General features: G+C 44.8%; 1 protein-coding gene across 1 annotated transcript in view; it reads left to right on the top strand.

Moving 5' to 3' along the window:
- The window catches only part of tjap1 (tight junction associated protein 1 (peripheral)), a 47,752-nt gene extending 22,525 nt beyond the window's left edge, over nucleotides 1-25,227 (top strand). The window contains exons 7-10 of the mRNA XM_037687656.1: nucleotides 14,761-14,868; nucleotides 16,570-16,653; nucleotides 20,540-21,208; nucleotides 24,359-25,227. Coding sequence (XP_037543584.1) covers nucleotides 14,761-14,868; nucleotides 16,570-16,653; nucleotides 20,540-21,208; nucleotides 24,359-25,012 — 1,515 coding nt within the window. The 3' untranslated portion in view covers nucleotides 25,013-25,227. The remainder of the gene's footprint in view (nucleotides 1-14,760; nucleotides 14,869-16,569; nucleotides 16,654-20,539; nucleotides 21,209-24,358) is intronic.
- Nucleotides 25,228-25,724: the final 497 nt, after the last annotated feature.

Here is a 25,724-nt window from a genome sequence, read left to right as displayed (position 1 = left end):
TTTTTTTTTTTTTTTTTTTTTTTTTTTTTTTTTTTTTTTTTTCCCCAATAGGATAGAAAGAAAGAAAAGACAAAGTAAGACTCCAAAATATAAGAAATATATACAAATAGAGCACACTTCAAAACACCCGGCCACTGTCTGTTCACCTGCAAAGAACATGACAAAACACAGCAACAAAATACATATGTATAAAGAACTTAAAATATTCATGGCTTTGCAGTAAGTTTCCATAAATATATATACCCATACCTACGCCTATATACATACATACATACATACACATGAATATACACTCACATACATATCTATATATCTACATATAAAGCCTACATAAGCATCCCTGCTTCTATTTGTGTGTGGTTGTGAGCATGCATAAGTGTTTAAGGCTTCTCTAATAGAACATTTATTAGTAACTGTGAAGCAGCAGAGACCCGACCCCCAAGACCAGAGGCAGACGAAAAAGGGGGGACCAGAGTCCAAGACCCCAGGAGGGACCCCGACCGCGGAGCCCCCAGAGCCACCCACACAGGACGAACCACTCACCCACCCCCCCAGAATGGACCACAGGGGAGAACCGGAAGATCCCCACCAGCAACCACATACAGTGACCCCCCGGGGCCAACAGCGACAAACTCATAGGCCCCCGTCGGCACCCGCCGCACCGATGTAGGTCTAGGCACCGAGGCCCGGGCACCGAGGACTCACACCACCCAGGCCAAGGCCTGACAGGGCCAGAGGACCCGAGCCCCACCAGGCAGACACCAGGCCGAGCCGACACACGCCCAAGCGCCCATCCCCCGATACCAAGGGCCCCAAGCGCGCCGGCAGGCAAGGGCACACCCCACCAGGGGGCCGCGCGATAGGGGCGCGATGCCAAGCACCCCCAGTTGTATCAAAGAGGGGGCAGTCCGAGTCTTGGCCTAACAAATATCCATTCATACACAGACACAATCACACTATCCCAACCTCAATCTCACATTCATTCACTCAAAGACATACAATAACGATACATTTCATTCTTATTCCCGATACACACTCTAAACCCCCCAGGTCCAAGACATGTACCCACCCTCTACAGGGGGCAGCCCATGCCCAAACCCAGGAGGTAAACCCATTCATTCTTGAGCGGAGAAGAGCCAATACCCCAGAACCGGCCCAGGCCATGCCCCGCCGACAGGACACCTCCCCACCATGAAGAGGACACGCCACCAACCACCCCCATACACCGCCAACAACCAAGCACGCACCCCCAGCCGACCGCCCGCCAGGCCCCGGCAGCCACCCCGGTCAGCGGGCCAACCATGGCACCCAAGAGCCAAGCTCAGGGGGTCCAAACAACCCCAGGGAGAGCACAGCGCCAGCACCGCCCATGGCAACCCCCAGACCCTGAACCCCCACATAGTCCTGGTCAACACCCGACGGCCTGCCCTTCTCCCGGACCCCACCCCCGGAATGGCAGTCAGGGAACTAGGTGGGTAGGAAGAGGAGAAAAAAAATAAATAAATAAATAAAAATAAGACCCCGACACATACACCCCCACCCCTAGATGTGCTGTTGATGTGTGTTGTTGTATAGTGCCATTAAAAAGGAAAGAAGAAGGAGCAAAGGCTGGCAAGGTGCCAGTTTCCCCTCCACCCCAACTCTATCCAAACCCTAGTGTCTAAATGTAACCGTTGTAAGTGAGCACAGGCACAGGGGGTGAGAGTAAGGTCATCCCACCACCCATAGCCATGTGCCCACTTCAAATTCCTATATATGAATGTCATGAGGATGTTATGAATGAATGTCTAAGGTGTACAATAAAATTGAGTCCCAGGTGGCTATGGTCAACAAATATGTAAAATTGTTGCAGCGCAGCACACCCGAGCCCAAACAACCCTAAATGTATGGAATTGAAATGAAGAGGGTGGAGGTGCATGGTGAGGGATGGGGAGAAATAACTGTGAGAGCAAATGCTCCCACAGGGAGTCAGCTCCCCCACTGACCCAACACCCCCCCCCCCCCCCCCCAGCCCCCCAAGGTCCACCCAGGGATTGAGGCCAAGACACCTCTCCATCTGGACCGACCGCCAGGCCCGCTGAGCTCCAGACCAGAGAGGGACAGAGCCCCGAGGGCCGCCAGAACCCCCACAGACCGCAGTCAGCCCGCTACCAGATGGAGCCAAACCCCACCAGGACGACCCGGCCAAGAGCGCCCGCCCAACCGCCGACAGTGCCAGGAAGCACCGGGAGCGAGCCCCCACCACAGGAAAGGGGCCAGCCAGCCGGCCACGCACAGTCCCGGGCCGCCCCCAAGGACATCCACCCCATCCCCACCCCAGAAGAAATACTACACCCACCCCTCATTTGGACATCTCTCAAAACACATAGCACACTAGACACCTAGGCTGGGTCAAACTACCCCCTCTTAGGGGCCACTGGTCACGCCCCCAAACACCCAACCCCCCAGCCCATGAACCCACAACCCACCAGCGAGCCGAAGGCCCCCGCCCAGAACCGGGCACCAGAGCGCAAGCCGGCCCAGAGCCCGGCAACCCGCCCGCCAGAGCCCAAGATCCCCGAACCCCACAGGCCCAAGCCCGGGGGCGACAAGCCCCCAGAACCCCAAGCCCCCGCGCCCACCCCGAACCCACACCAGCACAGCCAGGCTACCAGATCGGTGACCCACGACCGCCGCCACAGACCACCTGAGGGCCTGCATGCAGCCACCAGCAGACATCCCCCAGAACCACCCAGGCCCTCCCCAGAGGGAAAGCAGTGCCCCCCTGCCCAGGTACCCCCAAGAGCCCAGCCCCCGGCAACCCCCCCGGGGCCCCAAACCCATACACCCACCTCCACATCAACCCCAAGGCCCCACAAGGTCAGATCTCAGACTACCCACCCTCACTATGTAACGGAGCCGATCAAAGGAGCCCACAGAGATTGATCCAATGTGTCGGCAGATGCTGTTTCAAGACTGATATGATCTAACAGAAGATTTTTATACTGATTAATGCTAAGATTATTTTTATTTTTCCAATTCAGGAGTATGGTTTTCTTTGCGATGCATAAGGCAGTGAAAATCATGCGACATGTATTTTTTTCCAGGGTAACATCTTCCAAGATAGCCAATAAGCAAACAGACGGAGAGAGTGGAATATTACATTTCAGACATTTAGACAAGTCTTCACAAACCTGGACCCAGAACCTCTGAACGGGTGGGCAGAACCAGAGTGCATGGATATAATCATCAGGAATATTGCCTGTGCACTGTGAGCAGTTGTTAGATGATGTAAATCCCATCCTAAACATTCGCTGACCTGTATAATGTACTCTATAAAGAACTTTATACTGTATTAATTGTAAGTTGGATATTCTAGTCATTTTAAATGTTCTTAAACATATTTGAGACCAGGTGTTTTGGTCAAAATTGATTGATAAATCTGACTCCCATTTTGCAACAGGTAACATTATGGAGTCATTGATTCTAGACAATTTCTTGTATATTTTAGATAATAATTTGGGGGATTTAAGATTAAGGAACTCTAACACACATATTGGTGTTTCTAACAAAGTTTTATTAAGCTTAAATTTCTTTTTTATGATAGACTTAATTTGTTGATATTCTAAGAAGTATTTATTTTCCATGTCAAATTGTATTATTAAATTATTAAATGGAATAAAGTCTACACCTTCATATATGTGTTCCAGACGTTCAATTCCCTTGACTCTCCAACCTGGGAAATTTAACATATTTTCTTGTAGGATGTCAGGGTTGTTCCAGATGGGTGTATGTCTACAGGGGAGTAGTGAAGATTTTGTCATTTTCAAATACTCCCACCATGCTGTCAGAGAAGAGCTAATACTGATGCTTTTAAAGCAAACATGTCTTTTTATATTTGTGCTAATAAACGGTAGATCTGAAATCTTAATATTATTGCATAAAGTTTGTTCTATGTCTATCCAAGTTTCATCTAATGTATTTGGATTTAACCACTTTGAGATATATTGTAACCTATTGGCTAAATAGTAGTGATAGAAGTTGGGAAGTTCTAATCCTCCGGTATCTTTGGATTTCTGTAATGCTTTTAAGCTAATACGTGGAGTTTTGTTTTTCCAAAGGAATTTAGATATCAAAGAGTCCAGTGACTTAAACCATTCAGTTGAAGGTTTATTTGGAATCATTGAGAATAAATAGTTTATTCTCGGCAGGACCATCATTTTTACTGAGGCAACTCTTCCCATAAGTGATATGGGCAGAGATTTCCATCTAGTAAGATCATCTTCAATGTTCTTTAAAATTGGGATATGATTCAATTTTATTAAGTCTTCCAATCTAGGAGAAATATTAATGCCCAAGTATGTAATGTTACCTGATTGTAGTCGTTCATTGAGAGAAGTATTAAACACGCAGTTTATTGGAAGAGCTGTAGATTTTGACCAATTTATAGAATAATCAGAAACTTTTGAGAATGAGTTTATTAATTCGATAACATTAGATATTGAATTTTCTGTGTTCTGAAGAAAAAGTAAAACATCGTCAGCATAAAGACTAATTTTATGTTCTATATTTTTACACAGTATACCTTTAATATCAGCAGTTTGTCTTATTGCTGCTGCTAAAGGTTCAATAAAAATAGCAAATAGTGCAGGTGAAAGTGGACATCCCTGCCTGGTCCCCCTCAGTAAACAGAAGCTTGAAGATATTTGATTATTTGGCCTGACACATGCTCTTGGTGAGTTATATAATATTTTTAACCAATTAATGAAATGGTCCCCAAAACCAAATTTACTCAATGTAGAAAATAAAAATTTCCAGTTTACCCTATCAAATGCTTTTTCTGCGTCCAAAGACAAAATAGCTGTTTCAATATTTTTACTATATGAATACTCTATTAAATTATATAATCTGCGTGTGTTTGTGGTCGAGTGTCTTCCTTTTATGAATCCAGTTTGGTCAGGATGAATAATGAGAGGAATTATTTTCTCTAATCTTTTAGAGAGGACTTTACTAATTATTTTAACATCCACATTAATAAGAGAGATGGGGCGATAACTGGTAGGTAGTACTGGGTCTTTGTCTGGTTTTAATAGTAGACTAATGTTGGCTGAATTCATATGTGTTGGAAATCTGCCATTTTCTTCTGACTCATGTAGCATTCTGTGAAATATTGGTTCCAGGATGTTCCAGAACTCTTTATAAAATTCTGCTGGATATCCATCTGGGCCTGGAGATTTCTTATTAGGCATGTTTTTAATGGCTTCACGGAGCTCATCTGATGTTAATGGTGAGTCTAGTTCTGAAGATTGACTACTGTCTAGTTTTGGAAGTATTACTCTCTCCAAGAATTGATTAATATCTTCATCTGTTGGATTTATTTGTGGAGTGTATAGAGTTTTATAGAAATCTCTAAAAACACTATTTACTTTTTCCTCGTCATAAGTTATGTTACCATTTGTGTCTTTAATACCATATATAGATGTTTTTTCTTTATTTAATTTGAGTTGATTAGCTAAAAAGCTACCGGATTTATTACTGTGTTCAAAATGTTCCAAGCGAAGTCTTTGTACCAAGAATTTGTTTTTTTTGTCAATACATTCATTTAGTTCTAATTTTATCTTGCGTAGTTTTTTCTGTGTTTCCTCTCCTTGTAAACTTTCTAATAATTTGATAGATTTCTCTAAATCCTCAATACGTTTATTTTCTTTTTTCTTTTTGTTTGTTGCGTAGGATATTATTTTCCCTCTCATAACTGTTTTCCCAGCCTCCCAGAGTGTACACGCTGATGTACCTGGCAAGTCATTAAACTCTAAATACGATGTCCATTCATTTTTAAAGTATTGTATAAATTCTTCGTCCATAAGCAGTGAGGTATTTAATCTCCAGTTTATACTTTTTGGGATTTCTTTCTTATTATCTAAATTTAAAGTAACTGGTGCATGATCGCTGACAGCAATAGGGTGTATCTTAGTGTCTGAAATGTTGGTTAGCAATGAGTTGCTGATTATAAAATAATCCAGACGAGAGTAAGAGTGATGCACATGTGAAAAGAAAGAATACTCTTTACTATTAGGGTGAAGAGACCGCCATGCATCGCAGAGTCCATAATCACTCATGTACTGTTTAACTACATTTATGGATTGCCAACTGCGTTGAGCTCCTACTGCATTCAGCCTGTCTATTTTGTTATCTAGACCAAAGTTAAGATCACCTCCCAGTACCAGTGAGCAATCCATGTGATTTGATAGAGTAGAGAAGAGATCATGAAAAAAAGCAGCATCGTCCACATTTGGCCCATATAAGCTAACAGTACAATATTTTTGACTGAGTATGGATAATTTTAATATTATATATCTACCTTGCGGGTCTATAACTGTGTCTAATATTGTGAAGTTCACATTTTTATGTATTAATATTGCTACTCCTCTCTGTCTTGAGTTATAGCAGGCTGAAAATACATGAGGAAACTCAGGAGATTTTAGCTCATCCACAGTTGACGGTAATTTATGAATCTCTTGGAGTAATACAACAATTTATTTCACATTTTTAACGTGTGGGGGTTTTTATGTTTTTGTATGTCCTAGTGTACAGCACTTTGGTCAACAGTGTTGTTTTAAAGTGCTCTATAAATAAAGTTGTATTGTATTGTATTGTATCGCCACCCTTCACAATACATATCGTGATATGAATTTTATTCCATATCGCACATTCCTATGCCAGGGGAGTTGTTTGGTTTGTCTTCCTTGAAAGCGCTGGAATAGGCCGTCCAGGCACGGCAAACTATACAGCAGCTTTGAGGCCTCAGCAGGGGAATGGGGCAACTACTCAACATACTTCCTTGTGCTGAAAAAGACGGGTGGGTTTCATCCCATTTTGGGTCTGAGGGGACTCTATCAGTATCTAAAGGTGCTGCCCTTTCACATGCTCACAAAAACAGAGGTTTTTCAAGCTGTTGCAAGGAGAGAGTGGTTCACATCAATACACCTGGAAAGATGCGTACTTTCATATGTCTATTGCGGCAGAACATTGCTGCTTTCTCAGGTTTGCCTATTGGGGTCACCACTGGAAATTCCCTGTACTTCCGTTTGGCCTCTGTCTCTCCCTGTGGGTGTTCACTCAGTGCGTGAAGGCAGCCCTCTCTCTTGCAGGCCTACAGAGAGGAGGCTTTTTTCCATACCTTGATGATTGGCTTCTCTGTGCCCCATCTCAAGCGTGTGCCTCTCGCGACACAAGTCGCCTGCTCACTCATGTGTCCCAGTTGGGCCTCAAAGTCAACTTGGAGAAGAGTTGCCTGATTCCTTCTCACCTTTCCTTCACCACCTTTATTTTGGTGATTTGGACTCACCTTCTATGAAGGCTCACCCATCTATTCGATTCACCTTCCATGAGGGCTCACCCATCTATTCAAAGGGTGAGCGACCTACTCCGATTGGTCAGTCAAATCAGTTTCCTTATGTTTCCTTCCTGCAGCTGCTAGGAAGACTGATGTCTGCCACTCAGGTTGTGCCTTTAGGCCTACTGTCACTTCGCCCTTTGTAGTGACCAAGTGTGCCCTTTGGTGGCTCAACAGCTTTCGCCTGGAAGCCAGGCTGCACAGGCAATGCAAACTCATGGTGACATGGTCATGTCTTCGTGCCCCGACTCCATGAAGAGGCAGAAATTATTTGTCCAGTGATGTCCCTATGGGATGGTTGTGTGTCAGAGAGGTGGTCACATCAGATGTCAGTTCCATGTGATAGGGTGCTGTGTGACAACACAGAGCAGTTCAGGGCCGCTGGTGTCGAAGGGATCGCTCGAAACAAACAAATATACTGGAGCTATGTGCCGTTCATTTGACACTCAGGCACTTTTTACCCCACCTGGAGAGGAGGCATGTTCTAGTTCAGTCAGACGACACCTCTCTTGTCTACCACATCAACCTTCAAGGTGGTACCAGGTCAGGGCAACTTTTGAAGGTGTCCATAGATATCCTGGAATGGGCCTCTACTCACCCGTCCACCCTGTGGGCGGTGTACTTACCAGGGCGGCACAACCAGGTTACAGACTTTCTTTCTCACCAGGTGTCTGCTCTGGGAGAGTGGTCCCTTCACAGCAACATAGTGCTCATGATCTAGGACCTCTTTGGTCAGGCGGAGGTAGATCTGTTCACCACAGAAGAGTAGACTCATTGTCCTCTATGGAATTCCCTTATGGGGGCATCAGGTGCACTGGGCCATGACTCATTGGCTCATCCTCAGCCAAGGGTCCTATACACTTTTCCACCCCTTCCTCTGATTTGGCCTACTCTTCAGAGAGTTCTTGAGGAGGGCCACAGGGTGTTGCTGGTGGCTCCATATTTGCCAGCACGGCCATGGTTCCCATCGCTATGGAATCTGTGTCACGGTGTCCCATGTCGTCTCCTGACCACAAGGGACTTGCTATCTCAGTTGGGGGGACTGATTTGTCACCCCAATCCTCAACGTCTCCGGCTGTGATTGTGACTACTGGAAGGCTTCGACAGCAGCTGACTGGAATTTTGAATCCTGTCAGACGCACCATTTTGGGCACCAGGGCACCCCCTACTCGTCAGCAATGTGAAAACAGGGGGCGTCTGTTTTCCCAGTAGTGGTCTGCCCGCAATGATGATCCAGTCTCCTGTGCAGTATTCATCATTCTAGAGTTTCTCCAGTCTCTTCTTGATAAGGGCCGCTCTCCTGCGATGCTTAAAGTGTATGTAGTGGCAATATCATCATGCTGGCATTGATTGCTGTACAGTGGAGAGCCATAATCTACAAACCGGATTCCAAAAAAGTTGGGACACTAAACAAATTGTGAATAAAAACTGAATGAAATGATGTGGAGATGGCAAATGTCAATATTTTATTCGTAATATAACATAGATGACAGATCAAAAGTTTAATATGAGTAAATGTAACATTTTAAAGGAAAAATATGTTGATTCAAAATTTCAGTGTCAACAAATCCCCAAAAAGTTGGGGCAAGTAGCAATAAGTGGCTGGCAAAAGGAAATTGAGCATATAACGAATGGCTGGAAGACCAATTAACACTAATTGGGTCAATTGACAACCTGATTGGGTATATAAAGAGCTTCTCAGAGTGTCAGTGTCTCTCAGAAGCCAAGATGACAAGAGGATCACCAATCCCACCATTGTTGTGCAGAAAGATAGTGCAACAATACCAGAAAGGTGTTACCCAGCGTAAAATAGTAAAGACTTTTAAGTTATCATCATCAACCGTGCATAACATCATCAAAAGATTCAGAGAATCTGGAACAATCGCTGTGCATAAGGGTCAAGGCCATAAAACTCTACTGGATGCTCGTGATCTCCGGGCCCTTAAACGTCACTGCACCTCAAACAGGAATGCCACTGTCAAGGAAATAACAGAATGGGCTCAGGAATACTTCCAGAAAGCATCGTCAGTGAACACAATCCACCATGCATCCACCGTTGCCAGCTGAAACTCTACAGTTCAAAGAGGAAGCCATTTCTAAGCAAGCTCCACAAGCTCAGACATTTGCACTGGGCCAGGGTTCATTTAAAATGGTGTGTGGCAAAATGGAAGACTGTTCTGTGGTCAGATGAGTCACAATTTGAAGTTCTTTATGGAACACTGGGACGCCATGTCATCCAGACCAGAGAGGACAAGGATAGCCCAAATTGTTATCAACGCTCCGTTCAGAAGCCTGCATCACTGATGGTATGGGGTTGCATGAGCGTTTGTGGCATGGGCAGCTTGCATGTCTGGAAAGGCACCATTAATGCAGAGAACTATGTTCAGTTTCTAGAACAACATATGCTCCCATCTAGACGTCTTCTCTTTCAGGGAAGACCCTGCATTTTTCAACACGATAATGCCAGACCACATTCTGCAGCAATCACATCATGGCTACGTAGGAGAAGGATCCGCGTACTGAAATGGCCAGCCTGCAGTCCAGATCTTTCACCTATAGAGAACATTTGGCGCATCATAAAGAGGAAGGTGCGACAAAGACGGCCCAAGACGATTGAACAGTTAGAGGCCTGTATTAGACATGAATGGGAGAGCATTCCTATTTCTAAACTTGAGAAACTGGTCTCCTCTGTCCCCAGACGTCTGTTGAGCGTTGTAAGAAGAAGGGGGGATGTCGCACAGTGGTAAAAATGGATCTGTCCCAACTTTTTTTGGGATTTGTTGACGCCATGAAATTTGGAAACAACAGATTTTTCCCTTAAAATGATACATTCTCTCAGTTTAAACTTTTGATCTGTGATTTGTGTTCTATTCTGAATAAAATATTAGATGTTGGCACCTCCACATCATTGCATTCAGTTTTTATTCACAATTTTAGTGTCCCAACTTTTTTGGAATCCGGTTTGTAGTTTCTCTTTTTCTGCATGGTGCTTGTAGGTTGCACTAGCCGACTGCTCCACAGGCACCAGTTTGGGATCTGCCCTTGGTTCTCAAAGCTCTGTGCCACCCTCCATTTGAGCCTTTGATGCAGGCAGACCTCAAGTGGCTTTCATGTAAGACAGCTTTTTGTTGTCTCTCAGATAAGAGGGTTGGCGAGCTACATGCTCTTTCTGTCAGCCCTCAGAATCCTTGCATTCCTTGAAGATTCTGTAGGAGCAGAGCTTCAGATAACGCCAGGCTATATAGCCCCTGATTGATCATCCTATACATCACAGCTGTCACTCTGTTGGTATTACTGCTCTAAAGGCACATGCACAAAGGGAACATTCACTGCTTTCAGCACTGCCCTCTGGCAGTCATCCGGGATTCATAGAATCGTAGTTGCATACGTAACTTGCGTTTTATTGTTGGTTTTCCTGGTTGTTGCCTTGGTCAACCGTGTTTTTAAACACACTACACAAATAACACTGATATTAAAATGGCGTGTGACCTGTTGGGTCTGCTACCCCTTTGGTGTCGTCATTCCACCAGTGGGGTAACAACGTCCTTAGTATCCCCCTATAAGGGGGGGGGGGGGTCCTTATAGAAATGTGTGTTGTGGTATCCTGGACCACCACCCACCTGGTTCTGTTACCTCAGCATAACCCGGGGGTTCACATTTGATGTCCGCTGTCCCATAACAGGCCTGTCCAGCCGACCATTGGATGGGTTCAGCTCTTGATGTGGCTGCTGTCAATCATCAGCACGATTTTTCTGTCCCGATCAGGTGATCAGAGCTTGAAAGTGTTGGGAAGGACCCTCAGCTTCGGTCACACCTAGGTTTAGCTCCAAATTTATAAAAATGACTAGGATTAATTATTAGGTTGATTAGCCCAGGTTGACAGCCATTTTGACTGGGGTTGTCTCCAAAAGTTAATCAGTTTTGTTATTTACTATCAGCATATTTGATAAAAATCTGACATGTTTTGTAAAAAAACAAACAAACCCAGAGGCTGAAATGTGATGCCTGCAGGCGATAATACAATAAAAATGCTAAAAATCAGAGCAGTTCTGGTCAAGAAACTGAAAGTAAAACTGGGTTTCTTTTTCAGAAATGGATCCTGTCTAACTGAATGCTAGGAAATGCCTTGTAACTGCAACTGTCCTCACGTCCATTGTCTATAGTGACATTATTTACATGAACGCCCTTACAACGAATGCCCTCTGTTTTGTGGAACACCTGGAGAGCTGGTGCAAAGAGAATGACCTTCACATCAATGTGAAGAAGACAAAGGAGATGATTGTGGACTTCAGAAGGAACAAAAACATCTACACCCCCCTGAACATAAGAGGATCTGCGGTGGAAGTGGTCTCCAGCTACAAGTACTTGGGTGTACACATGAATGACAACCTCAGCTGGAGCAACAACACCACCAGCCTGATCAAGAAAGCTCATCAGAGACTCTACTTCCTCAGACGGCTGAGGCAAGCTGGTCTGGGAAGCTCAGTCCTCACCTCCTTCTACAGGTGTGCAGTGGAGAGCATCCTGTGCTCCAGCATCAACGTGTGGCATGGAGGCTGCACAGCTGCAGAAAGAAAAGCTTTGCAGAGAGTGGTGAAGTCTGCACAGAAGTCTGTCGGAATCGGCCTCCCCACCATCACAAACATCTACACCTCCAGATGCAGGAAGAGGGCCACCTGCATCATGAAGGACCCAACTCACCCAGCTCACACACTTTTTGCCCCACTCCCCTCAGGAAGGAGGTTAAGGAGCATTAAGTGTAGAACCACTAGACTGAGGAACAGCTTCTACCCTGAGGCTGTTAGACTCATGAATCTCTAACTAGAATAATCACTGTGAAAAATCACATCATGTTGCTGCTGATCTGTTTCATGTTGCTGCTGATCTGTTTCATGTTGCTGTTGATCTGTTTCAGTGTTGTGTTCATGCGTGCACATCTGCTCACAGACTCATGTTCATGTTTGTGCTGATGTTCAATGTTTTATGTTGTGAGTGCTTAGTGTATATTTAGTTGGTTTTTCTTAGTTCATATCTTAGATGTTATTACTGTTTTTCTTATACATTTTATTGTTGGATGTAACTGGGACCTTGTGTACATAATTTCGCTCCACCACATGCACCGCATGAGGTGCGAATGACAATAAAGAAACTCTGACTCTGACTTACAAGCACCTTTCAGATGTTGGGCACTGTCTATCATGGTGCACTAAGATTCATAACTGGCTGTAAGTACCGTACCCACCCTGTATTCACTGGTTAACTGGACATCATTAACTTCACACAGACTCTCCCACTGATAGGTTTCATCTTTAAATCACTTCTTGTTTATACATCTCCTCCTACATGTCACTACATGAGTGCAGTGTGCACTCCCAGGACATAATTACAGGGTGTCCCCTCAGTGCGAACGGAACTAGGCAAAAGGGCCTTCTCCTACTCCGCTCCAGTTTCCTGGAATATCTTGCAAAAAGATCTGAAGCTCTCGACCTTGACCTCTCTAAGTGGCTTCAGACATCTGCTGAGTTCATGGGGAAAACCAACGCAGATATTCCTGTTTTTAGTTTTCTACATCGCCTTATAATATAGTTGTTTTTGTTTCGTTTTTTTTTTCCTTCCATTTCTTTTTTCAGTTTCTGTGCTTGTATGTATGTTTATGATTGTCTACTGTTGTCATCACTCTGTTAAAAACAGGACTCTTGTAAATGAGTCCTCGAGGTTCAGTGAGACTAACCTGTATAAAGGTTGAATGAATTAAAATATTCAGTAAAATGTAGAGAAGCCGTCTCATCTGCAGTAAGAGATTGGAGCACGTGAAATAGTCTAACTTTAAATAAATTTTTAAAAATCAGTTTACCAGTACTCCTGCTATCAGAAAAGTCCTTTCAAAGTTAAACTGAGGGTTTTGTAAAAGTGTAAACATTTTAAAGTGTTGAGTTCAGACATTGTTGCCTGTTGGCATGTTTTTATTCTTCAGGAACACCTCGACTCTGACGGGATCTGACTCAGACTGAACCTGGACCGGTTCACATCGATATGAAAAAAAAAAAAAAGGGTTTGTTTATAAAACTTGGACCCGTTAGACTTCAAAGGTCTCGTTTGTCAGGTTCAGTTCTGAGGTGAGGTCTTGATCTGGGTCTCCAGGTGTTCCTGATAGCTGTCCAACCTTCCTGTCGATCTCACTGTCATCTGTCTCTCTCCTCATGCTGCTGTCTGGTGGATCATCTTCATCATCATAATCTTCCTCAGGCTGCCGTCAGTCAGACCTGGGTCCATGCAGTTGGGTTTCACTCACCTTCATCCCCCTCCATCCTATGCCTTTCCTTCATCCCCTCCTCCTCTGCCTCACCTTCATCTGCCTCCATCCTCTGCCTTACCTTCATCTGCCTCCGTCCTCTGCCTTACCTTCATCTGCCTCCGTCCTCTGCCTTACCTTCATCCCCTCCGTCCTCTGCCTCGTCTTCATCTTCTCCGTCCTCTGCCTCGCCTTCATCCCCTTCGTCCTCTGCCTCGCCTTCATCTCTCTGAGGGTCTGAACATCTGGTCCAGAAACCTTCTAAAATTCTAATCCCTCAACAACATTGTTACAGTCACGATTAGTCAGAACTTTGTGCTGGTTCTTCTGGATCTGGCTCGTAGTTTGAGTCATGAGTCTGGTGCTGGTTGGACCTGATGTTTAGACTTTGTCATCCAGTAGGTTTTAAATTTTGCTGTAGAAAAAGCCGTTGAGATAAAGTCAACAAACCGTTAACATACTGCTCGTCTGATGAATTAGTACCTGGTTTTGCTGTAGCCTGAACCAGAACCTGAAGAGTTTCAGAAAGAACATGTCTGGGTTCAGACGTCACACCTGGAGTTGGTCTCATAAACTGACCAAACGGTTCATCTCACCCTCAGGGTGGGGGGAGTGGTAGGAGTCTGTCTTAGGTGAAGTACTTCAGGTATTGGAACTGAGGCCTCATCCTCAGTAAATGAGCAGCTGAGTAGCCTTTTTCAAAAATTTTTGACTAAAGGTTGATCAGGTCTAGATGTTCATCCAAGGATGACTTCAGTTTTAATATAATATCCAGTGGGTCTTGCAATATTTTGCTAACAGACATATCGCTTTGGCAGAAACAGATTATTGAACATATCTCAGCTTCGATGCTTTCATGAAGATCTCATCAGGTCTGATTGATCTTCTTGTAGCTGCAGCCCCACCCTTGCATCCCATAATGCATCTGTGCAGAGCTGCTTATTAATGCAGCATTCAAATAATCTGGGAATACTGTAGACTCAGTGTTCTGGTTCTGACAGGAAGTTGATTCCCACATGATCTGAATGTAGCCTCGCCCACTGTCAATTTGGACTGCTGCTGCACTCTTAACACGATGTCTGTGCCCCGCCCACAGCTACGGAAGGTGGAGAGGGACAAAAAGACCATGGACCAGGAAATAGTGGAGCTGACCAATAAACTGCTGGACGCCAAGAACACCATTGACCGCCTGGAGGAGCTGAATGTGAGAACAAACACACCTTCATCACACTGGGCCCGATTTCCATATAAAAATGCTAACCACACGCTGGTTTCTTGGCTTTTGATTGACAGCTCACTGAGCCAATCTGTGGTGGTTAGTGTTACGCATGTGTCCGAACTCTGGTCCTCCAGAGAGCGAGCGCTGTCGCCGGAGCTTGCTCAGCCTGTTTGAGTCTCTCTGTGAGAGAGGCTGCATCTGCAGCATTAGTTCTTATAATTAAACAGTGTTAACGTTTAAAGATTAATATTTACATGACCCAGATTATAACAGTTATGTCTGTTTAATTTTGATATTTTACTTTAAACTCATGAAGTTCTCCCTGAGTCAGTTTCAGTTGTTTGTAGTTTTTATCATAAATATCTGCTAAATTAAATTCTAATTGAATTGAAATTGAATTGAATTAAATTTCACACAAAAGACTAAAGACACAATACGTATGCATGGATTACAAGACGGTGAGATTTGTCTGTGAGCACTTCTAGATGGTCTCCATAGTCCTGATAAGATGTTGCAGTGTCTCTCAGCTGGTACAGCTCTGATGATTCACAGAAGTTCTTGGGGGGTGGGGTGGGGGGTGGATAGAGCAGAGCTTCTTGATTTACATTTCCACCAGGAGCAATTTGAGATAAGTTGGCCTTCCAAGGCCGAGCAGGAAGGCCAGATTCAGATAAACAATTGTGTGGGCAGGCAGACTCTGGTTCCTGTCTGCCTTCAGTTCTGCTGGAATTCTCGATGGCGAATCCAAACAGCCAGATTTGTGGACATTCTGCCGGTCCATGCTTTAGCTTTTCTCCAGGGTCGAATCCATCATGCCGACCAGTTCCAGGGAGCTCTCAACGCATACGAGTCTGAGAGCTTGAAGCACGAATTAAACCATCACATGAGGTTGGCAGCTTTACCATGGCCGAAACTGCTGCCAACGTCTTCTTAATTTGTCATTATGCTAGGTATCCACCGATCCAAAAAGAAGAAACCCTGTTGTCATAAATCCAATTACATAAATGTTTTATCCATGACATACCCAGCTGCGTGCGCCCGCTTGGGCATGAGGGCTCTCCAGTACCCCATCTCTTGAAATGTATTTATTTTTTATCAATTGCGTTGAGAGACCCGCTGACCAGATCCATAATAATAATAATTTATGATTCGGAAGATGTGTAAAGTGAGGCTCTGATGCACAGGACAAAGAGCAAAACAGGAGGAAGGCAGGGGAGGGAAGAAAGTGTCCATCTTGTTCGAGGGCAAGTGAGAAAATCGTCATCCCATTGATTGAAAACACCTTACTCTAATTTCACCTTCAGATTAACTGCTAATCGTAGAGGTTCATATAAAATATTGGATCACTGCCAGGAAATAACTAAACTACAGAAAACTTTTTCAGAACGACCCTTCTTACAACTTGAACAATTCATTACATTTTTTTAAAAATGAAAACCTTCAGTCCAAAGGTTTTTATTTGCTTTAATCCCTGTGAACATTTGAACGCATTTTGAGGCAAACCAAACATTTAGTCCTGGTAGTTGTGGATCAGAACCCGGGCTGGTTTTTATTCAACAACCAGAGAACATTTGTGAAAATTGTTCTTAAATCCATTTAGTGAAACCATGACGTAAATCTAATTGGTCCTGTATAAATTAGACCTTGTGTGTGTGTGTGTGTGTGTGTGTGTGTGTGTGTGTTTAGGAGCGGTACAGGCAGGACTGTAATCTGGCCGTTCAGCTGCTTAAATGCAACAAGTCGCATTTCAGGAACCACAAGTTTGCTGACGTGAGTACACACACAATGTTTTTCAGTTTAAATTAAATATTTTTGATACTTTAAAGTGAATGACTTGAGTTTAAGATAAAATGAAACTTTATTGTTCACCAAGGTGGAAATTTTCCTTCCTTCGGCTCTCCAACTACAAAATAAAACCCATTCATACAATCAAAATATCAACAAGTTATGTTGCATTGATGTAATAATATTAATATGATATTTTCAGCGTTTCATGCATGTTTTATATGATCTTTCCTCTTCAGGTGTTTGTTTATTTCTGTTTGTTTTTTTAATTTTTTTTATAAAACTCATGCAACACAAAGAGACAAAGGTAAACAAACTAAAACAGTTATGAGAATTAGGAAAAACAACTAAATGACTTCATGGAAAAAGTTTTATTTAGAGCCCGACCGATATGGAAATTTTGGCTATAGACGATACCAGTACTGGGGGGGAGGTGGCCACTGATAACTTGTACAATGGCTGAAAATTTTTGGCTGAAAATTTTTGATCTTTGTCCACCCTCAAGTATTTACAAAAACTGCAAGTGGAGCGGTGTTTGTTTATTTAGTGCAGCTGTTAGCAACCATGAAGCTAAGCTAATCAGATCCACGCTTTAATTATAATTAAATCAACTATAGTCACTCACTAGGTTTACAAGTGGTGCACTGTTCATGAAAACAGTCTTCCTAACGTTCATTCACATTTTCTATCGTCCACTATTCACCATAAAGTTATCAAGTGTTACAAAAATATAAATTAAAGAAACATCCTTCCCTGTTCATTGTTTAAACGGTCAGACCGTGACTAATTATTATTGACCGCAGCAGTTTATTTTTCTTTGTAGAGAAGTAAAGATTTCAGGCAAACAATGCATTTCAATGAGGACGACAAAGATAACGTTACAAACACTGATATATCTAAAAAAGTTAAATCTGGTCCTCTGGACATTCAAAAAACAAAACAAAGCAAAACGGCAAAATGTAGAAATGTTTCGTCTTTCATCCGAAAGACTTCTTCAGTCTGAGGTGCTGTATTCAGCTCAGTCTTATAAATAGCACCTTCTCAGAGTGGATCAATCAATCCAGAGGACCAGATGTAACTTTTTTAGATTTTCTACCTGGATTATTGAGCATGCATCAGGAAACACTGATATAGTTTACCTCTACATTAGATTTATTGTTCTGGATAAAGTTTAACAAGGTAATAGCATATGCTAGGTTATCGAAATGTTAGCTTGCCAACTTCAGAGGCACATATTCATTCAACCTTGATTTAGACGGGTTAATCTCATTGAGCCTCGGGGACTCATTTACAAGAGAGACCTGATTTCAACAAAGAGTGATGACAACGGTGGATAACGACAACAATAGACAGTCATAAAAGAGGCATACAGATTTTATTTATTTACTTTTACAAATTAAAATAAGATGGCAAAAAAAATCTAGATTATAAGGCAATGTAGAAAACTAAAAACAGGAACATGTCTGCGTTGGTACCTGCCATGAGTCCAACAGATTCTTAAAGCCACTTTAAGAGGTCAAGGTCGAGAGCTTCAGATCTTTTTGTAAGATATTCCAGGAAACAGGAGCGGAGTAGGAGAAGGCCCTTTTGCCTAGTTCAGTCCTCACTGAGGGAACACTGCAGGTAATAATGTCCTGAGAGCGCACGCTGTAGCTGCACTCACACAGAGACATGTAGGAGGAGATGTATGAAGGCAGCAGACCAAGAAGTGATTTAAAGATGAAAATGTACCAGTGGGAGAGTCTGCATGAAGTTGATGATGTCCAGTTAACCAGTGAACACAGGGTGCAGTGGTGGGTACAATAGTTGCAGCCAGTTATGAAGTTACAGTTACAGCCACATAGCTAATGAGGATTAAAGAGAATTTATTATTGGTAATTTATTTTATCTTACAGATCAGTTAAATTAAACTTACCATGCTCTGTTTAGCAAAATATGCTACACAGTTGTTCTCTGCTTCGGCTGTGCTGAACATGAAACTTAAAATGAATGGCCATGACTTGAAAGTAGTCTTCATACGTCCTCTGCTGGATACATTTTGGATACAATTACAGCTGGTTCCAGCATTTTAGCGGTGAAAATTAGAAGCACTTAAGGCTCCCACATACTGGGGCGTTCTGTGAGCCACGCGGACACTGCGCACTGTCTGCAGACTGTTGAGACTTCATACTCGAGCGTACACCCTGATGGGATGCAGCCCAGCGCTGCAGGTCAGGGACGTTTACTTTCGGGACAAATTGAGGTAGCCAATTGGTCATTTGCTGACATGCCTACTGGATTGATTGACAGGTTGCCAAAAAAAAATAGAGCTGGCAGTCCAGCGGCAGCGGTGTTCTGTGTTTGTATGAAGTTAATAAAAAGGTTCTAAAAAATTTAAAAACGGGGGGCTCTGGCCCTGCAGCCCACACATCAGACCGGCCCACCAGGAAATCTCCAGACCCTCCTACAGCCATGCTGGGCCTGATTTTAATTATCTTGTGACAAATTCCTTAATTTCTCACAATTTCAGTCGTGGCATCAACGGGTGAGGAGGAAGAGATTGCTTGCCTCTTCGCAAAAAACAAAAAACAAAAGAAAAGACCATTAAACCAGACCAGGGATGAAGAAGGGGAATTTAATACATTGGTGTCACATACAAAACAGTCCGTCGCCGGGCAGCTTATTGTGCGACACAGAATACGTGGTCGTAAAAATTTATTTTGCGCGGACATGCCTTGCGGGCATCCACTTTGAGTCTAATCTGGTATGCGCGGACCTCCATGGACTGAAGTATGCTTGAGTCTGTCGGAGCCTTTATATCGGCGCATAATGGGACAATTGTCATAGATACTGGAGAGCCTGTGATCAGAAAGTTGTAAGAGTAAGCAAAAAAATTAATGATTGTAATTATGTCCCCTGCCTCTCGCACAGTGACCTCCATGACCCAGAAAGGAAGAAGCAGGTAAAAATAATTGATGGATGGATGGATTTAAATAAGTTATTATAATTAAAAAAAATTAATGCCCTTTTCAGACCAACTGTCCTCAAATGTCTTCAGCTTGTCTGAACATTTTCCAGGTCAGGAAGAGTTTTAATAACGGAAAAGGCATGGGCTTTGTTGTTAACAGAAAGGCAGTTTATGAAAAGCTTTAAGTTTCCAGACCTGCTTCACGTTCAGTTTTCTATAAGTTTAAATCAAAACTGTTAAAAATATCTGACACCAGACCAGATACTCAAATACAGTCAAAGTACTACATGTGCGTATTTGCTGATTACAAGTACAGATGCGTATCATTACACTTGTATTTACTGTGGAAAAACTATTTCAAGGTCTTCCTGTTGGTGTGAGCTCCTTTAGAGGAGCAGGACAGCAGCAGTCTTTTGTTGGAGCTGAGACTGTCGAAATTAATGAATCAGAACCGAAGCTTTCCGAGACAGACTTTAGCTGTTTCTGCTGCTGATTTGTAGGGTTTTTAGGCGTTTATTGAATCCTATATATCGAAAGGACTGGGCTTTGTCCATCCTTCACAGCTTGGCCTGTCTCCACCTCCATCTGATGGTGAGGGTTGTTGTAGTGGAACACCTCTGTGAATACAGTGCAAGTATTCATATATGTACCAGATAGACGTTGACTCCTGGGGAACCAACCCTTGGGTCCTGGGGAACCAACCCTTGGGTCCTGGGGAACCAACCTTTGGGTCCTGGGGAACAAACTCTTTGGTATGGATCTCTGAAAGTTCGGTCTTTACTGACTTTTACAACCTGAGGAAGTTTACAGATGTAGGAACATTTTTAAAAGCTTCAAAGTCCAGATATTTATGTTTGAGTCCAAATAAACTGTAGAACGAATGCTGCATTAACTTGACTTAATTCGTTTGTTTGTTGGCTGCAGCTGCCCTCAGAGCTGCAAGACATGCTGAACAAACACATGAAGAGCAGCCTCCCAGAAAGAGGCCCTGCCCTCGGCGCTCAGGACCCAGACACGCTCAGTCTGACCCCAGCAGACGTTGTGCCCACCTCGGTCATCGCTAGAGTCCTTGAGAAACCCGAGCCTCTGGTTCTGAATTCAGCTCAGTCCAGCAGCTGCGGCAGACCCGTTGCTGAAGACGTTTTTGTTCACGTGGACATGACGAGTCCCTTAGGCGCCGATGCCCGGGAGATGGGCGGTGCTCAGCATGCCGAGCAGCAGAATGGCTCCTGTCGAAGTCAGAGCAGCCTGGATGAGGAAGGGGGCGGAAAATCGTCTTTTGAGAAGCTGAATCCGTATCCGCCACCACCGCCACCCCACCCGCTCTACCCCGGCCGCAAAGTCATCGAGTTCTCCTCCGACGACAAAGTAAAGATCCCCAAGAACTCACCACTGCCTAACTGCACCTACGCCACCCGGCAGGCTATTTCTCTGAGCCTTGTGCAGAATGACGACGAGCGCCCTACCCCTGGAAGCCCTGCCCATTCTTCGTCATCGGGGGGCGGAGCCAACCAGCGCACACCACCATCACAACGATATGCCACCAGCGAGCCACTGTCCAGTCAGTCCAGCCCGTTCAGCAGCCCACCACAGGTAAGAGGCTCCGCCCAACTACTTTCTGATGCCATGATCATTGGTCAAAGTTCATTCTGAGGAAGAGAAAACAGATTCTGAGTTTCCACCACATGAACCAGGCTCTACTTCCATCTCTTGACCCAAATTCTCAGGTTCTGTAGCAGAACATGAACTGGTTCCACAACCTGCAGCAGAATCAGATAGAATCTCATAACATTCCTCAGTCTGAGGGAAACTTCCTGTGGTGGAAACCCATGTTCTGTTCGTGACCCAAATGGATTGTCTCTTCTGTCCAGTCAGGGGTCCAGATTATCTAAACTAGCTACTGCTTGTTGATTATAGCATCAGAACGTTTGGCTCTGTTAGGGTTCTGAATTGTTCTGCTCAGATTATAAATTTAAGCAACTGAATAAATCCTGATTCTGTTGGACTTGCATTTCTATGGGTCGCTTCAGCTGATCTCCTGTCTCAGTCACTTCAACCCATCTATCCTTTTGTTCTGGACTCAGGTCCTGGTGGCAGCATCTTGAGCAGGGATGTCCAGACATATTTTTTTTCTCAGCCACCTCTTCCAGCTCTTCTGGAAGAATTCTAAGACATTGCCAGGCCAGCCAAGACACATAGTCTCTCCAGCATGTCCTGGGTCTTCCCCGGGGTCTTCTCCCAGTTGGACATGACTACAGTTGACATCTCCCTAGGGAGGTGTACAGGGTTCATCCTTACCAGATGTCTGAATGACCTCAACTGGCTCCTCTGGATGTGGAAGGGCAGTGGCTTTACTCACAATCTTCTCCTGTAAAACTGAACTTCTCACTCCATCTCTAAGGGAGATCAAGCTCCACTGCAGAGAAAACTCATTTAGACATCCTGGATCCACAATGTCGTTCTTTTGGTCATTACCCAGAGTTTATGACCATAGGTGAGGGTAGGAACATAGACCGACTGGTAAACTGAAAGCTTCTCCTTGCAGCTCAGCTTCTTTTTACCCCACTGACACTAAGTTTTACAATATTGCAGAAGCAGCACCGTCTGTAGATCTTGCACTCTATTCTTCCCTCACTTGTGAACAAAATCAAGGAGATATTTCACCTCCTGTACTTAACTTGCACCTTGCCCCAAACCTAATGAGGGAAATTCACTCTTTTCTGACCAAGGACCATGGCACCCCCCACAGTGTGCCTCAAGAACTATGGTTGAATGCCTTCTCCAAGTCCACAAAACGCATGTAGACTAGACTGACAAACTCCTATGACCCCTCAGAGCATAGTGAGGGTAAAGAGCTGAACCAGTGTCCTATAGCCAGGATGGAACACACATTGTTCCTCCTGAATCTTGAGTTCCGACCATCAATCAGGCTCTCTTCTCCAGCACTCCTGAATACATCTTACCACGGTGGCTAAGGAGAGCGATGCCCCCATAGTCAGAATGCACTCTCCGGTCCCCCTTTTTGAAGAGGGGAACCACCACTCCAGTCTGCCATTCCAGTGGCACTGCCCCTGATGTCCCTGCGATTTTGCAAAGGTGTGTCAACCAAGACAGCTCCACAAAATCCAGAGACTTGAGGAAATCAGGGCATATCTCATCCACCCCAGGAGCCCTGCTGCCGTGGAGGTGTTTAACCACGTCAATGACCTCGGCCTAGCTTCCTCCTTGGAAGACGTTTTTGTGGGGCTGAGAAGGTCCGAGAAGTATTCCGTCCATCACCCAATGATATTGCTGCCAGGGCTACAGCCTGCTTGACCCACTGATACTACTCAGTTGGATCTGGGGTTCTGCCAGTCAACAAGGTCTGATAGGACTCCTTCAGCTTGGCAGTATCCTTAACCCGGATTGTCCACTATCAAGTTTGAGGATAACCGCAAGAGGCATCGACAACCTTGCGCTCGCAGTTTAAGGCACAATTTGACAATGGAGGCACAGAATATGGCCCACTCTGTCTCCCGCCTCTGCTGGGATGCGGTCAAAGCTCTCTGAGGTGTGAGTTGTAAGATCCTTCTGATGGATTCTTTTGCCAGCAAACCCTTACTACATGTTTGGGTCTACCAGGTCTCTCTGGCATCTTCCCTTACCATCTGATCCAACTCGCCACGCAGTGGTGATCATTTGATGGCTCCTCTTTTCACCTAAGTGTTCAAAACATACAGCCACAGATAGATGACACAACTACAAAATTAATCATTGATCTGTAACTTGGGGTTTCCCGGTGCCATGTGCACTTTTAGACGCCCTTATGTTTGAACATGGTGTTCGTGATGGATAAACCGTAACTAGAACAGAAGGTCAACAACAAAACACAGCTCAAGTTCATATCAGGGAGGTCATTCCTCTTGATCACACCCCTCCAGGTCACACTGTAGTTACCCACATGGGCATTGAAGTCCCCCAGCAGAATAAAGGAATCCCCAGATGGAGCACCTCCCAGCACCCCTGCCAAGGACTCTTAAGATGGCTGGATACTTTGAATTGCTGTTTGGCATGTAGGCACAAACAGAGCCTGACCCCCCCCCCCCATCCCCCCACCTTAATGTGCAGGGAAGCCACCCTGGCGTCTACTGGGGAAAACTAACACAGAGGCACTAAGCTGGGGTCTAAGAATAGACCCACACCAAATTGGCATATCTGACCATGAACAACTCCAGAGTGGAATAAGATCCAGCCCCTCTCAAGGAGATTGGTTTCAGAGCCCATGCTGTTCATCGAGGTGAGCCCAACTATATTTAGTCGGTATTGCTCAATCTAACGCTCAAGCTCAGACTCCTTTTCCCATCAGAGAGGTGACATTCCATGTCCTAAGACTCTGTTTTAGTAAGCCAGGGTCAGAGCGCCAAGGCCCTCGCCTCTGGCTATCACTCATAACACCATGCACCAGACTTGTATGACCCCTCCTGCAGGTGGTGAGCCCACAGGAAGGCAAACCCATGTAACTCCTTTCGGCTGAACTTGACTGAATGTCATGAGTAGAGACCCCGTCACTAACTGCTCACTGATGATCCCCTTCCACAGGCCTGGCTCCAGGGTGGGGTCCCGATTACCCACAAGTGGGCATGGGGCATTGAGCTCTTTGCTGTTGTTTTTCCATACCAGTCCATCTTTTCTCTCAGCTGATACAGTATTATGGTCTTTGTTTTCTGTGTAAACTGATGTCATCACTGTCCCCTCCCCCTGCAGGCGCCAAGCGTCCCAGCCAGCTCTGGCAGCTCGGAAGAGGACTTGCTGGCCAACTGGCAGCGCATGTTTGTAGAGAAGATGGCGCCATCAAGCGACGGTTCTCTGATGCATCGCACGTCGTTCAGCAGCCAAATGGCCCAAGAGCTGCAGAGGCGGAGCCAGGCTGCAGGGGGTGGGGCCTCTGCCACGTCAGACCGCCACAGAGCGGCATACTCTGACGGAGAAGAGGGTTCGTCTGCACGGAGTTGGACCCCAAGCCGCGGCTCCAGTTTGGACACTGACACGGACACAGAACCACGTTCCAGCAGGAGAGGACGGTTCGGTGGTCCGAACGATTCTGAGGAGGGGGAGCAGCTTCTGATGAACCTCGAGGACGATGAAGGAGGCAACAGTGTGGCTGTAACCATGGCAACCAGCCCTGTAGACGCTCACAGGAAGGAGGAAGAGGATGATAGCTCAACCGAAGAGCGGGATGTGTTGCCTAGTGAGCTGCCTGTCATCACGCCACGCCTCCTAGACTTTGATCCTGCCCTTGGCGGTGTTGCCACCGCCCAACATCGACCACAGAAGAGCCCGAAGAGGATGGGTGTGCACCACCTACACCGCAAAGACAGCCTGACCAGAGCCCAAGAACAAGGCACGCTGCTGGACTGAAACCTTTGTCTCTGGAAATTAGTTGACGCGTCCCACCCATCCAGGAAATAGCCATACCTTACTGTATGCTGCTGAGCTGATACAAGTGTGTGGGTTCTGACCCAGATCAGCTGTTGAATGAATCAGTTCGCCACACAGAGTTGTGGTTTGTTTACAAAACAAACAAACAGAAAACACTTTTTGTCAGATTTAGTTATTTTAGGTTTACAGAATCAAAAAGAGGTCTGAGCACGCTCAGTCTGAAGAAGTGGTCCTGATTCTTGTTAAAAAAAAAAAAAATTAATATGACTGATCCACCTTAAAGTTCAGTTTTTCCCTCATTCTTTATTAGATGTTGTTTTATTTTTATTTTATTTTTAAACCTGGGCTGTAGCCCCGCCCCAGATCCTGACATTAGCGATTCTGTGTTCTGAAATGTTGACCTTACTGTGGAAAACTGGTTTTCAGAGATCCAAACACATCCGGGTCCGAGTCGTTTCCAAAGCAAAGAAACTGAGAACTCTGCAGGTAAGACACTGACTGTCTAACTGGACTTAATGAAACAGTCTGTTTAACAAATGTGTTGAAACCTGTGGAGTTAGACTGCCAGTGGTACTGGTTCTGTTGACCCACAGAAATGGTGTTTGTTTGAAGGGAGTCGTGATCGCATCGTAACCACCAACATCAGAACTCGCACCGTGCTCATTGTGACCTGTTCTGATGAAACCCAAAC

Source organism: Nematolebias whitei, chromosome 1, assembly GCF_014905685.2.
Source record: "Nematolebias whitei isolate Nwh7 chromosome 1, NemWhi1, whole genome shotgun sequence".
NCBI classification, from domain to species: domain Eukaryota; kingdom Metazoa; phylum Chordata; class Actinopteri; order Cyprinodontiformes; family Rivulidae; genus Nematolebias; species Nematolebias whitei.
Note: the sequence above shows the minus strand (reverse complement) of the source record. Positions and strands in the feature narration are given on the sequence as shown.